Source organism: Odontesthes bonariensis, chromosome 22 (assembly GCF_027942865.1).
Source record: "Odontesthes bonariensis isolate fOdoBon6 chromosome 22, fOdoBon6.hap1, whole genome shotgun sequence".
NCBI classification, from domain to species: domain Eukaryota; kingdom Metazoa; phylum Chordata; class Actinopteri; order Atheriniformes; family Atherinopsidae; genus Odontesthes; species Odontesthes bonariensis.
Window position 1 is genome coordinate 24,267,814 of NC_134527.1, and position 14,410 is coordinate 24,282,223.

Here is a 14,410-nt window from a genome sequence, read left to right on the forward strand (position 1 = left end):
GAGCTTCAGAGAACACAAGAGACATTCTGGTCTGAAAAACTCTCTGTTCTCTGGATCACTTTTCAGGTGTGTGTGTGTGTGTGTGTGCGTGTGTGTGTGTGTGAATCAGTACTCTGTGAGTGTAGGTCTACATATGCAGGACAGCAGATTATGTTTTTTTTTTTTTGGAGCTTATGTATGGTTTTAATTCTGACTGCAATTCACTTCTTTATATTTTTCATTTGTAAATTAAGGGTGAGAAAGTTTTGGTATCCTATTATTAAAATAAGTTATCAAAAACAGGGAAATAAATGCATTCAGTGTATGAATGAAAGATCTCCCTTGTGTTAATATCTCATGAAGTCTTCCACCCTGTTGCTTTTTACATGTGCTGCTTTCAGCCCAGGTCACTGGGTCACAGTGTCCTGAAAACATGTGGACTGAGGGTGACCGATGAAATGAAACTGAACTTATACTTGCGTGTGCAGTCCCCTACAGACTTTTGCTCAAGCTAGTTTTAACCCTGAACCTCTCTTGCTTTTGGTAGTTGTCAGCCAAGAAAATACTTCACATATATACGTTCAGCTACTTTGCATTCATGCTACCTCTTTGTTACAAAAGAAAGCAGCTAGAAACAAGGTGAATGCCACTGTAATCTCCGCTTGACTGTGAAAGTTTTGCTGAATTGTATAATCCTAGCAGACCAGAACCAGAGTTAAGTTGTGAGATTGACCCCATGTGAAGCTTAAGTTTGCAAAAAAATAGCTTGCATTGTTGAACTTATCCTTATAAACAAAACTCTTATTTTTTCAGTTGTAATTATCGTGATGAGTTATTGGTCAAGGCTTCAAGCTTTTCGAGGAGTTTTCTAAGTGTATTTTGTAATATATCTTTCAAGCTTTTTTCCTTGAGTTTAAGTGAGGGCATTCAGTCAATAGCTGGGTTCCTGTTGTGTTGTAAATTATAAACTGAAAAATAAAATCGTCTTAAAAGGTGTTACAATCAGACTGTTACGAGATAGTTAAAGGTTAGTTGACTAAGAAAAGGGGTAGGTAGTACTAGTTGTCCTGCCATGATTGCAAAAGAAGAGGGTACAATAAGGTGATTGTTTTTAGAGTGATTTCCTTCATGTAGGAACAACTCTGAAAATTATCGTTACTCAGTTATATTGTCATCTCTTTCCACCTGCAATCTTGTCCATAGTGTGAGGACAATATATCGTAAAACTGTCTGACAGTGTGGTTTAGGTGTTAATGAAGCTGAGGGGAGGAGGTTAGTGTGAGTGCTTTCTTTCTTTTTAACTAGTGTTAGTCTGTCAGGTGTTTGCATTAGCTTTCTTGTGTGTTGCATGTCTGCAGTAATGTGTGTCCATGTGTGCTGTGCTCAGTCTAGCATAAGTATAATGCCTGCAGTATGATCCCTGTGTCTGCTCACATGAAACCCTGAAACAGCAACTTAAGGTTACTGCTAATGGCCATTTGTCTTAGGTCTTTACCCTTTTTTCCTAGTTTTTCAGACTCCCTACGTTGAGGTTTGAGTGTTTTGTAAAACTTGCTTTTAAATCTAGGTTTATTGTTGGATTTTACACCAGATGTCGGCCATCTCACACGAATCAAAGTATACTGAAAATGACATACAAAAAGCGTTTGATAAGAGTTTCTAAACACAGAAACACCCTCTGAAGTAAGGTGATAAAAGCCTTTCCCATTGGAAATCCCCAGGGGACAAGAATGTAAGCTACAACATAAATACAAAGTATTCTGGAGCCTGTATTGGACAAAAATTCTGTTAAGATGAAGAGCTAATTCTGCTCGTTTATCATTTTTTACTGGACCACAGATGCTAACCTCGCACAGCTGCCAGCTGACCAGTAGATGGGTAAAGTTGATCATTCACATTTTTTTTTTTTTTAACGTGTTTTTTTTTGTTGTTTCAGTCTCAGATTCCTTATGTAAGATGTCGTGGTGGGTTAATCTATGTGTCTGTGCAGAAAAAGGGAGCTATGCCTACTATCGCAGCCCTGAGTGCAGCACTCTCATTAAAAACCAACATGTGCACCAAAGTGTCATGTCCCCAACAATGCAGACCAGAGCTGAAAGATACCAGGGACTTCTGCAGAGTCATTTGATGTGGGACTGAATATAATCTCTTTCCCTTGATCTCTAAGGTCAGATGTTAGCAGTTGTTAGGGGGTATTTTTCACAAGTGTTAAAAATGCTTAAGAGAAAAAGATCAGTCATCAATTATTAAAGCAAATGTTTTCTATGAATAATTGATATTGATATTTATTAGATCTTGTTGTGTCAGGCTCTGAGAAATTTCCATGGAGGTTGCAGGCTGTAAAGTTAGCCTTTGTACCTTTTGCTTAACATCCACTCTGGTGGATGTTAGAAGTCTGCTTGCTTTAATTAAGGATACACATGTGTTGTTTGGGCATGTCCTCAGATATTTTATGATACGCGTTTGCAAGCTGCAATATGTAGGTGACTGGTAGGGGCAGTGCTGGGACAAATTTGATTGGATGCAGGTAAAATGGTAAAGAGGTTAAATGGTTGGAAGTTTTATTATTTCCCGCATCTTCACAATAAATCTCTGCCACTGCACAATGAAAAATATGCTTGTCTAAATAGCTTGCAAGAGATCAGTACTAGTTTGGAAACATCCATGCACAAAGGAAAATGTTGGAGCGGGGATGGTGCAGATGGCAGGATTTTTTTCCAGGTTGAGTCTTCTGGTGTGGCCCCAAGTAGAATCCTCCTGGAACAGTGAACAATTACGTCCATGACTAATCAAGTAGCTCGCATCAGCATGTGATTAAAACGCAGATAAATTCTTGGCCTAACAATATGTAATAGTCAGTAACGTGAAATTAGCTTTTTTGGAATTAGAAGCATCAGCTAACATTTTGCAGCAAGAGGTACATGTTATAATAAACTAAATAAGGTGCGAGTGAATCTTATGTATTAAGCAGAAGTGAATTTTATTGTTTACCTTTGCAGGGTTACGAATGTTGTACTTCTACATTTTAAAGGTTACATAGTATTTTTATAGATAATTAAAGCACGGACCCTAATTGTAATCTGCTGTACTCACAGTGAGGCTCCAACTGTAGAACAGTTAGCTTCAGTTTTATAACAAAATCAGGTGAAATTGAAAAAAAAAAGAAAAGAAAAAAGAGAAAGACTTTTACACCTTCCTGTGTGTGATGCGCTCTAGGAGGGGGAAGTCTCTCATTGGGCATTCTTGTATTTGGCTGTGCTGGTTTCCAAGAGAGGCAGGGTCCTCTTTATGGCTGCTAATTACTCCTTGTCCTCAGCAACAGGTCAAGCATGTGCCTGGAGAGTTATGCCTCACTTCAGGAAGGGCTGGAGGAGGATAGGAGGCAGTGAAAGAGGGAAGAATGTTAATCCCCCCCATGAAAAGGTCCTAACTCATTGTCCGGCACCCCTCCTCCTGTCAAATGAAATGGTGTTGTCTGGAGTCACTAAGGGTTGTTACAGAGCCTGTGTGTGTATAAGTAGAATATGTGTGCATTGGTGAACGTAGAAGTTGGATGAGTACTTACGAGAATGGGATCCACCACAGTTTTGGCACTGAGCCCAAACTAGGATCATGAATCTGGCCCTCAAGCCCCTGCTCACATACAGTGAAGAAAAAGGTAGAAAGAAGTCAGATATGGAGAGGGAGATATTTAGAAATAAACACCATGCCTCCTTCTTTCTGCAACAGTTCTAATATAATCACCATACCTTAAAGTTAAGTCACACTCAAACGATACTTTTATGAATTAATTTCCTTTACTGTGCTTCAGCCTCATTCAACTCATGTCTGACAAATAATCCTATAAAAGTCTGAAACAAAGCTAAACACTCATGTTTTAACATGTTGAACTGAAGATACTACCAGTTTTCTGACTAAATTATGCATTTCATATGCAAGTGTTCCATGCCACAGTACTTGCTATGACTCAACTGTAATAGAAAGTAAATAGTGGCCAATTGAACACGAGAGCATGCAACTTGGGTTGTTTTTTCTTTTCAACTAAGGTAACATGAATATATCCAGTATCAGACCTAACCAAATTCACATTAGAAATTAATTCAACACGGATGTCCTTGGCTGCTCTGTCTGTAACTGTGCTGTAATTGCATTTACTTGTTTACAGCAGGATCCCTGTGGCTGATTGAGGTATTGCATACTTCTAGAACAGCTTAAGTGTGCTATTGAAAGCAAAGTATGGATAATATAAGAGGCAATGACAAAAACAAATTAAACATTTTTATTGACACATAATTATTTTCTTTGGAGTGCTGAAGCTTAAAGGCTGCTCTGTATTTACCGTCTTCCTTATTTGTCACATTTACTTATTTACTTGCATGAAAGTAGTTAAAGCAGCGTAAGAGGAGAGGCAGACCGGCCAAAAGCAAATGTACACAAGACCGTGTCATATAAACAGTTTTTGTGTACTTATGGTGAACCTGCCTCTTGGATGTAAGGGACTGTGGTCAGAGGAAAAAGTATTTTTAGTATCCGGTGGCAGAGGTGTTGGCTTCTCAAGGGACCTGCCATGTTAAGTGTGTAAACATCTCAGTTTAACAAGGTGGGATTGAGACCCATACCTGCAGCTTAGGATGTGGTCAGGGTAGCCACCTCTGGCAGGTCGCGTGCCGGTGACAGAAATCCATGAATGAAGATGTGTGAAAATATGTAAATGAGGTGAGAAATTTCACTGATAATGTTTGCATTCGCACATGTCTGAAGTTCCTGACTGGATTCTGTCATGCATCATGGGAATCCTTCCTTTACCTTTGCTGCTTCTCTGATGGGTTTCAAAATGTCATTTATTATTTGGTTGATGCCAATAATATGATACATTTTTCCCTTTTTAGCCTTTGTTGAATGCTGATTAGTGATCCCATCCTCCTCCCTGTGTGGTCATGTTCAGATCCATGGGGATTCAAAACCTATAATGCAATTAGGGACTTTATTTATGCGACGATAAAAGGAAACAGCTTAATGTAAATGAGAAAGTGCAACAGTTTGACTGGTGGTTGCAAAGAGTGGTCAACTGTTATGGAATGAAAAGAATCTTGATGACAGTTGTTTCTTTTCCCAAAGCTGTTGATCTTTCCTGGGATTGGATTGTGTCAGTGTGGATTAGCAATGGCAACACACACACACTCAACAGGGGTCGTGACACAGTTGACGTCGGCTGGATGGTCCATACTAACCCTTCCCCAAACCCCACCTCCTTTTTTCCTCCATGTTATTATTTTTCTCTTATTGCATCTATGACAAGAGAGATTGTTATGATGCATTGTGCGCGTGGGTTTTTGTAGCCCAGAGATACTTTATTGAATCATTTAGCAACATTTGTGTGTTGTTATGATCTGTAATCTAATAAAATGGCTTGTGCTGTGTTGGATACATCGGATGAGTGGAGGTTGTTTGCCACCAGCTACTGTTGGTTCATGGTTGTTGGTTTAATTTGAAGAAGATAGACCGTAACCCTTTAATTTTTCCCTCTATCATGTTATAGATGACATTTCTCCCTGAATATACTGTATCTTGATGAAAATTTGTGGAAGTAAGCCTGCTTGAGCTCTCCTCCCGCTTTGCCACAGGGTATAAGTATGCAATGCTCAGAATAACTTGTTAGGCAATTACTTTTTTTCTAAATTTGATAGTACATCTCAAGCATTTAAAGAAAAAATACATTGATTATTGTAATTCAAATAGACTATTTCCACTTCTTTTTCTTGAAAGATTAAAAACAAGTGGAAAATGTCTGTCATTGCCAGATAAAATGATGACTCGATAGCTAATGTCAAGCCATGTTGACCTGGATGGTCTTGAAATACTTGAAAGACGTAACAAGTAGGCCATTCAGGGCTGTATCCAAATAAGGTCATGGTGACACTGTGTTGATAAGAAGACACTAAAGAAGATGTGTAAGGGGGATGAAAAGTAAGCCGGGATAGTTAAAACCACCTGAACATCACTATCCGATTGTAACACAGCGTAAGAGGAGACCACAGACCACAGTTAAGCTTCATTATTTGGACAGCATTCCCTTTGTCAACTATAATAGATTTATTTCCATGCCTTCTGTGGACTGCCTCTGTGCAGCTGTTTGTGATCAGGTGATGTATTTCCAAAGGGATAGTACGCTTTTAGATCTTGATGGATAGAGGGAATTACTGTAGTGTCAAAACAGACAATGTTTTTTACCGTGAACATTTGAGGATGTGTGAGAAAATATTTACCTTTAGACAACTCTGGTCCTTGAATTAAAATGCTGTCTCTGTTGGTTTAGATCATTTTACTGTTTGACACATTGAGTGTGTTGGCAATAAGGTTAATTCTCAGATTTTTGGGATAGTTATTATGAGCACTGAAAAGTAAAGTAAATTTATGATATGAGTTTGCAAAACCTTGCAAAATAATTGCTTGTTTTAGACTGCAGGAGTTATGTAAAAAGAAAATATTCAGTTGTTTCATACTGTAGTTTTCTTTTTGGTAATCTATTCTAAAGAGTCTAGTTTGTAAAAGAAATGGAGACCATTTTCCAGTAATTGGAATGGTCAGCATTAACTTTTACCAACTGACTTACTAATTGACCCACCGACCATGTTTATTTTCTGCTGGTTTGTTGTATGAATTGAACACTAAATCATGTTGAATTGTTGTGAATCATGCAAATCTGTTATTAACCAAAGGGTTACAAGGATGTAAACAAACCGTAGAGTCTGATTTATGATAAATCAGGGCATTTGTAACAGAAGTTAAATTTCTCGTCAGATGACAGTGTGACACACTGTTACATTACTCTGCTGCAGAGCTCCAGTCTCATTAAATGAAGCTCTGTCATCATATCAAATGATAGACATTTTCTGGCTGGTAGGCTAGTGTCTCTCTGTCTCTTCATTGTGAGCTGATGATAGATCAAGTTGTCTTTTTTTTTTTTTTAAAAACCCTTTACTTTAAAAGCTCAGTCATCTTGTGGGACTGATTGACAGGAGTATGTCAGCAGTTGTGTTTTTGGCATTTTTAAAGACTGGACTAGGTAGGTTTTCAAGTGGATAGTTGATAGATTTCTCTTAGGTAGGCTGTCTTCACAAATACACTACTACTATATTTGTAGTCCTGCTTAATAAAGCAATACTGTGTTGAATTATAAAATTACCCCACACCAAACTTATTAGATGCACATCTAATTTGTGTAGACTTTAGTGTGTTTTATTTGTTGAGCACCAAGTAGTTGGATGACTGGTGAATCTTCAGCCTTCTTTAGTTGAGTTTTTAACTTTCTGATAATGTAGGAAACATGCAGTCAAACTTCAGTTGATGAGAAGGAAGTTTTTTTTTTTTTGTAACTGCCCAGCTGTAGGGAAACATGTGCAGCCAAAGTGTTCCTAAATGGAAAGCTCTGTTTAAGAATGTCAAGTTTTTTTTTAAATTGATTTCTGCTGCACTGAGTCATCCTTAATGACATCCAGCTGGAGGCTGTTGCGGGGCAATGCAGACGGCTCTAAAGCACAATTTCTATATGCCCCTTCATCTTTTCACCTTTTTAGTCGCCCTTTCACTCTTAAATGGATGCGGCTCTTAAAAGGTTATTCTTTTAACGGTGTGTGGTCTTTACAGATTGACGCAGCGACTGCTTTACCTGTGGGCTAGGCTCTGTTTTTGCTTCTTCTCAAAGTGGTATTACATTCTCACTTTCAATTTAGTTTAATTAATTAAATCACCATAAATATCCTTGTTTTTCTCTGTTCGATTTGCTTCCTCAATTTAGTGTTTGCCCACCTCTTAATTACCCTTATACCTCCTATACTTAGCTGTGGGCTTCCCCTGATGACCAAGTGCCCCTTTTTGCTCAGATCTTTGCTTGGTCAAGGCTTGTGTAATCTTGTAGCTTGTTATGTGTGCAACTGGCTGCAGGAACAGCTGTTTGTCCTGGGTGGTTTTGGCGTGTGATGGTGCGGTCCGGGGTCAAACTCAATGTCATATTGTTTTGACCCAGTGTACTTCTGTGGTGGCCCGGTTACAGCCAAGCGACCGGCTTGAGAGTGTGCTAATTGCATGGTTGTGGTCTCAGAGAGTCAGCGGTGGGCTCAGCGCTGCAGCAAAATGAATGGAAGAATTGGTTGTTGTGCAGCTGTAACCCATGATCATGGCAATCTATAAATGGGCACATCTCTCTGTAGTGCTTAAATGGATAACATAAATCTGCTTCCAACCCCAGCTGTGAAGTGTCCTACAGAGTAACTTGTCCCTCTGAGTCAGCACAAGTCAGACAATAGAAGGAACGGCGAAATAATTTGCCATAAATCAACTTCATCTGTGATGCATTTTGGTAGTGTTTCTGTATTGACTACATCTATATTTGTGCTCCATAAACAATGCAATATTGACTATAGATTTAACAGTTTTTTACCAAATTGAAGTGTAAGTCCAACCAGTTTCCTTTATAAATCTAACATCCTTTTCCCTTTGTCTCTCCTTTCTTCATTGCAGCAGAACCAGCAGACCTCTTGAAGATTTTAGATTTTCACAGTTTACCTGAGGGTGTTACAAAAACAACGGGTTTCTGCTCACATAGGAGGTCAACACAAGGACCCGATGTGGCTTACAGAGTATCCAAAGATGCCCAGCTCAGTGCCCCTACCAAACAATTGTACCCAGGTGAGTATCTAACTGAACCCACTGCATCCTTCTACATCTGTGAAACTTATCCAGGGACTTTTTAATGTCCCATATCATACTTCAAACAAATAAGCTCAAAGATATTTAAACGGTTTTCAATTTAGTACACTTTCTACAGACATTATGGCTTTTCCTGCATCTTTAACTTCTCTTTCATTTCTTAACAAATAATATTTATATGTGATGTTTTAATATTGATGGAAAATAGTTTGCATTTGACTCCACATTGTCTCCGCTTTTTGCCCCCTCCTGGTAGCAGATTTATTGGCTCCTACAAATGGATCATTTATGTCAACTCTACCTTTACTTCAAAGAGTTTTAGGTGGGAAGAGCCTATTGTTTAATAATTCTCCTCTTAATATGTTTATCATTAGTATTTCTATGTCTCTATTACCATTTCTGAAAAAGTCAAATATATCTGTGACTGAGATAGTTTAAATGCTCAGTCACACATTGAAATGTTGGAGAATTAAAGATAATGCCCACTCCTTGAAAACTCAACAGATATATGGGATCCAGCCCTATAATTTTTGAAGGTGTAGCAGGAGTTGGACGAGGCAAAAGCGACGAAAACTGGGGTGGCAGAGGGGAGAGAAGCCTGAGGTTCCTCTGTTGCCTTGTTCTATTGTGCTGACGTGGCTCAGAGCTGCTGCTTTGGTGCTCTGCAATAGTACTTTCCTCTCTGTCTCCTCCTTCTCCGGCACTCTTTCCTTGCCTTTATTTTTCCCTTAAGCATCGTAATTTTCCTCTCTGTCATTTCTTGAAGACTAGCGCTGCCTTGCAGTGATGTGTTCCTTTTTTTGATCTAACCTCTGTCGAGTGAAACATGCTGATCTCCCCTTTCTGTATATTTACTGTATATGAACCACTGTCGTGGTCTAGATAGAGAAAAGGAGAGAAATAATAACCTTTCCAGTAATCTGAGCTTCCGCAAAGCTTAGATTGGATGACATCCTCATTCCTGGCCCTCTCAAATGCTGCATTGGCCTTAGTGGACCTTTGATCCGTGGCATGACTCTTCCTTTGGGCTTAAAGTCGAGCCACAAGGCTTCTGCGGCCTGCATGTCCCTACATGCTCTTCAATCAAGCAAATACTGTTCACTTTGATGCTCAATGACAGCACAGCACCATATGGGTCTTTGTTTAGACACACATTCTATAATTACACACAGTCTACTCTGGATCATGCAAAATAACAGTCCACATAAAACAAACCAACTGGAAGGGTTCATAATAGGCACCACATAGTCTTAAGGTGCAAACAGACTAACTAGCTGTCTGTGGCTTGAAGGCTTGAAATCCATTTTCAGTCTTGTGATGTGGCCCCTCTTTTGGCTGAATATAACAAGAATGTACTGCTAATATATTCCAGAAGGCAGCTAAACTTGTGAGATCATTTTATCCATCTAATTTTCTCCATTTAACTAAGTTTGTTACTAAGTTATGACTTTGGCCCAAAGCCAAGAAGTGCCTTTTGCCTAAATCATCAATGCTGCATTCTGAGTTAAAGTTAGAGATGAAGACACAGTATACTGTTAAAAACAAAGGCATGTAAGCAAGCTCCTTTTGTTTTGACTATAAAACCACAGCAGCTCTGATTGAGAACACACCAGCTTGTGACCCCATAACCACAGACAGTCTCCGATGATGTGTTGGAAAATAGCAAGTGCAGACATGCAATCATTAGTCAAACATGTGGAAGAGATGATTCATTTAAAACCCTAGAGGATCTGAAAACAGGGGAGACCTTTCTTACCTTTATTAAGGGAATGAGAAGTGAATCAAAAGGAAAATATTCTGCTCTCTTTAACTTTTATGTCACAAAAAATATTGCTAATGTCCTATTCTGGTGAGTCTGCATCCATGTAAGTTTATAAAGTGGATGATAGCCAACAAAAAGCAACAGAGGAATAATGCTGAAGCTCTTGTCTTCGGTCTGAATGGATTGAGCTGTTGAGACACTCAATGAAATTCCAGTGTCTAATCTACAATCACACACAGTGCATTTACATTTACATGCACAATTAAAGGTAGGGTAGGAGATCCTGGATTTTGAGTCCAGCGAAGCTGCATTTTGAAAATACACGGGTAAAAAGTCCCAACCCTTTTCTTCACTTTCCCCCCGAAGGCACGCCTCTAGAGTACATGAACGCGCACGAGCACGACGGTGCACGAGCGCTGTTCTGACAGCAAGCATCGATCGTTGCCGTATTTAGTATTTAGTATATGCTAACTATACGTTTAATAATGCTAGGTGCTAGCCAAGCTGGCTCTAGTTTAGCTTCCTGCCAAGCTTCTGGGCGCGTAATTCGTTCACGGAGCAGGGTACGCGCACAGGGGGAAGGAGGGGGAGGGAGGAGCAGATTGCAGTTTGATAGACGCATCAGTATCCAATCATTGTGAACGGTCCGTTCACAATGATTGGATACTGTTTTTCCTAGATTGTACGTTCTAGAGGCCACTAAAAAATTTCATATTTGTGTCAAAACTTTTAATTAATTGGTTGCAATGGGGGTGTGAAGAGTATTTCAAGCAATATGTAAAAAAATGTTCCAGAAAAAGATCTCCTACCCCGCCTTTAAGCTGCGCTTAACAACGCCATTTATTTGGACTACCGTCTTTTCCCCAGTATTCAAACATAGGAGGGGAATCGATTCATTGACTGAAGCATGGCCAACTCCGCTACCATAGATGACGAAATTCCCCCTTTCGGCATATCACTATTGGGCTTTTTTCTGATTGTCATTTTTCGGTCAAAGACAGTGGTGACTTGGCTAGCTTTGCTGTCAAGTCATGAATACTGTATGAATTTTTTTTTTAACAAAGGAAATACATGCCACACCTTTTGGTTATTCTGTTGTTACTGTTTTCCTCTTCTCCTTCTATGCATTGGATTTTTCTGTTTCTTTGTCCTTATTTCCATGTCAAAACCAGGGGTGGGAATTGTAGACCATGTGTAGAGCACCTACGACAGTTTGAGTCCAACTGAATGAAGTAATTAGACTCACACTTGCATTATTTGAGTATGTAAGTCTGACTTTGAGAAATTGAATTTAGTGTGATTTGAGTCAAACTAACATGTTTACCTCTATCTCTAAAGTCTAGTTTCAATCAGATTTATTATGATTCAATTGAGAGACTTTATATTAGTTACAAAACACACAAATGTATCTAAGAAGTCTTATTTAGTTGTAAGCAATCATGATACGTTGTTGCTGACATATGATTAGCAGATATTTAGTTTATATAATGCCATTATTCTGATATTAATTACAGAACTGATCATTTACACCTCATGGCCAATTTTAAAAAAAATACATTATTCAACATTAACTTATTTCGTATGAGCCTCTTGTAATCTAAGATGACAACAGGTTCAGTGATACCTGATGAAAAAAGTGAAAACACACCTGAAGAGGATGATAGATTAGATGTTGCTGCATCTCTGGTGTCTTAGTGTTTTTTTTCTAATATTCTATTTATTCTATTTGCTATTAATGTGAGCTGTTCACAGACAGATATAAAACCAAAAGAACCATTTAAATCCGTCTTTTTACTTTTGAACAAAAAAGAAAAGAAGGATTTAAATGGTTCTGTTTCTGTTTTTCTTAGAAGCCCTTGTGTTGCAAGATGGGATTTGGACTGTTCTCAAACTCATGTTTTACCCTTCCATTAGAGCCACTTCCTCTTTTATAGGCAGTTAACTCTGCAGCAAAATGGAGTACCACTGGAATGCACATTGGCTTATACAGTAGGAGGGATTTATACACAGTGATGACTGAATGACCAATTACAGGACGGAAGACTTTCTACCCCATTTAACTGCTGCTTGTATTCACTCTGACAGATGGTGAAGGTCATCAGTCATATGTTGGCACAACTCCTGCTTCTCTCTGACTTTTGAACTGCTCTTTGAGAGTTTGTAAGTTTAGTATATGAGGTAGAATAACTGAAGTTAAATGTAGATTGCTGGATGTGTGAAATTAGTCAAAGCAGAAAGCAAATCTCTCATTTTTGTCTAACTTGAAAATCAAACCCCTTACTCCCACTGCTGCTATTCTTACTCTACCAAAAGACTTGTCTTAAAGAATAGCTCACTACATTATACTTGAGATATTGGATCAAAATGGTAAGCAGCTTTATTTAGTCATTCAATCAATTCAGCTGGCATGGCTGGTTCAGATGTCTGGGGTTGTTAGTCTCTGCCTTTCCCAGACCTCTTTTGGCCAGACACCAGTGGTGGAGATGCCTGCCTTCCTGACACTTAAGTCTTCCATTACTACTGTGTCAACATGTACACATTCAAAACAAATACTCACATAGAACGAGGAGTGGGGTATTTCTCCTCTTGTGGCCTGAAGTAGCAGATATAGAGACACATTCCAGAGAAAACAGAACTTTTCTGAGCAAACCCCCAGCAAAACCCCATTTGCCACCTGGTTATGGGATTCTGAGAGGAAGATAGATCATTTAATCCTCAGTTTTTTCACCTCTTCCATTCATGTTTTCTCCTCATTTTGATATATCAGGTCAGTGCATGAACATAAATCCACAAATGAACAACTTACAAATTAGACAGTTTAACTTTTGCCATTGTTTAGAATTTTCTTTTTTTTAATAAGTAATTTTGTTTTCCCATTTCTCTCTTCTTCTTCTACCCTCCCTGCTTTTCATTGTTCTCTGGTTTCTCTTTCACCCCTCACGTGACCTTTTACCCCACTGTCCTGGGCCAGCACTGAATAATTTTTCTCTCTGATAGACTGGATTAATGTGCAAAAGAATGTAGTAATAAAACTTTATTTGAAATATTTCCTTTCCAACCTTCTCTTTTTTAATAATCAACTATAAACTTGAAATGTGTCTTTCTTATCAAACTCCTCCACGCTTGTCTTCTGTCTTGTCTTCCCTTTTCTGATGTCCCTTCTCTCCTGCACCGGTGAAGCATCTGTCAATTAATGAAATGTTTTTCTTATGATGCCAAGGAAAATTCCTGAAAGGGCACACTGTCAAACCATGTGCTCTCTGCATGATGTGATTTGATGCCTGCCATTAATAAAGGAATGATAGAAAAAGGCAGGAAGGCAAACAGACTTCCAGATGCTGACAGGGTGAGATGATGAAAAGAAAGAATAAAGCTGTCATCTTTTGACAGTAGCTTTAGTTTTGCTACTCTTTCAATCTCTTCTCTTCTCTTCTCTTCTCTTCTATTCTTTTTTCTTCCCGCTAAGGCATCTTTTCCTCCAAAACCTATCATTGACTATGAGGAGCCAGTTAGATACCGCAATATAGCATTTTCCAGCCTCTCTCCCATTATTTTGAAAATAATGGTAGGGTAAGGGGCTTTGATCGTTGCACAATACCACTTTAACTTCAAACCCTGCCTCTTTCTTTTGCTCAGCTGAAAATCTTGACTTTGCATGAGCTAAAAAGCAAGAGAGTGACACTTAATTTCAATTGTTTTTTCTGCTTATGATCAACATCATCCAGATTGGTGTTTTATCATAACAATAGTAGCTTTAATATGTACTGATTAACTCTTTTTTTTTCCAAACTCAAAGATCAGAAGGCTCAATTGTTGTATGAGCAACAGTCTCGTCAGATAGCTGAAAAGCCCCCCCTTCTTTTTGGGATCCTGTGTACACCCCACTAAGGGAATTTGTCTGACAGATGTGTTCCATACTTTGGAAAAATGGAGGAAATAGTTGAGGCTGCTCAGTGGAAC

The 14,410-nt window shown here is 38.8% G+C and overlaps 1 protein-coding gene across 3 annotated transcripts in view; it reads left to right on the forward strand.

Annotated features, from left to right (window-relative positions):
• Positions 1-14,410, forward strand: part of col5a1 (procollagen, type V, alpha 1) — a 76,496-nt gene that overhangs the window by 10,611 nt on the left and 51,475 nt on the right. For 2 of the 3 annotated variants that reach the window (XM_075456116.1, XM_075456115.1), the window contains exon 2: positions 8,500-8,667. In XM_075456116.1, the coding sequence (XP_075312231.1) occupies positions 8,500-8,667 (168 nt within the window). The remainder of the gene's footprint in view (positions 1-8,499; positions 8,668-14,410) is intronic. The other variant, XM_075456117.1, reaches the window with a different exon arrangement.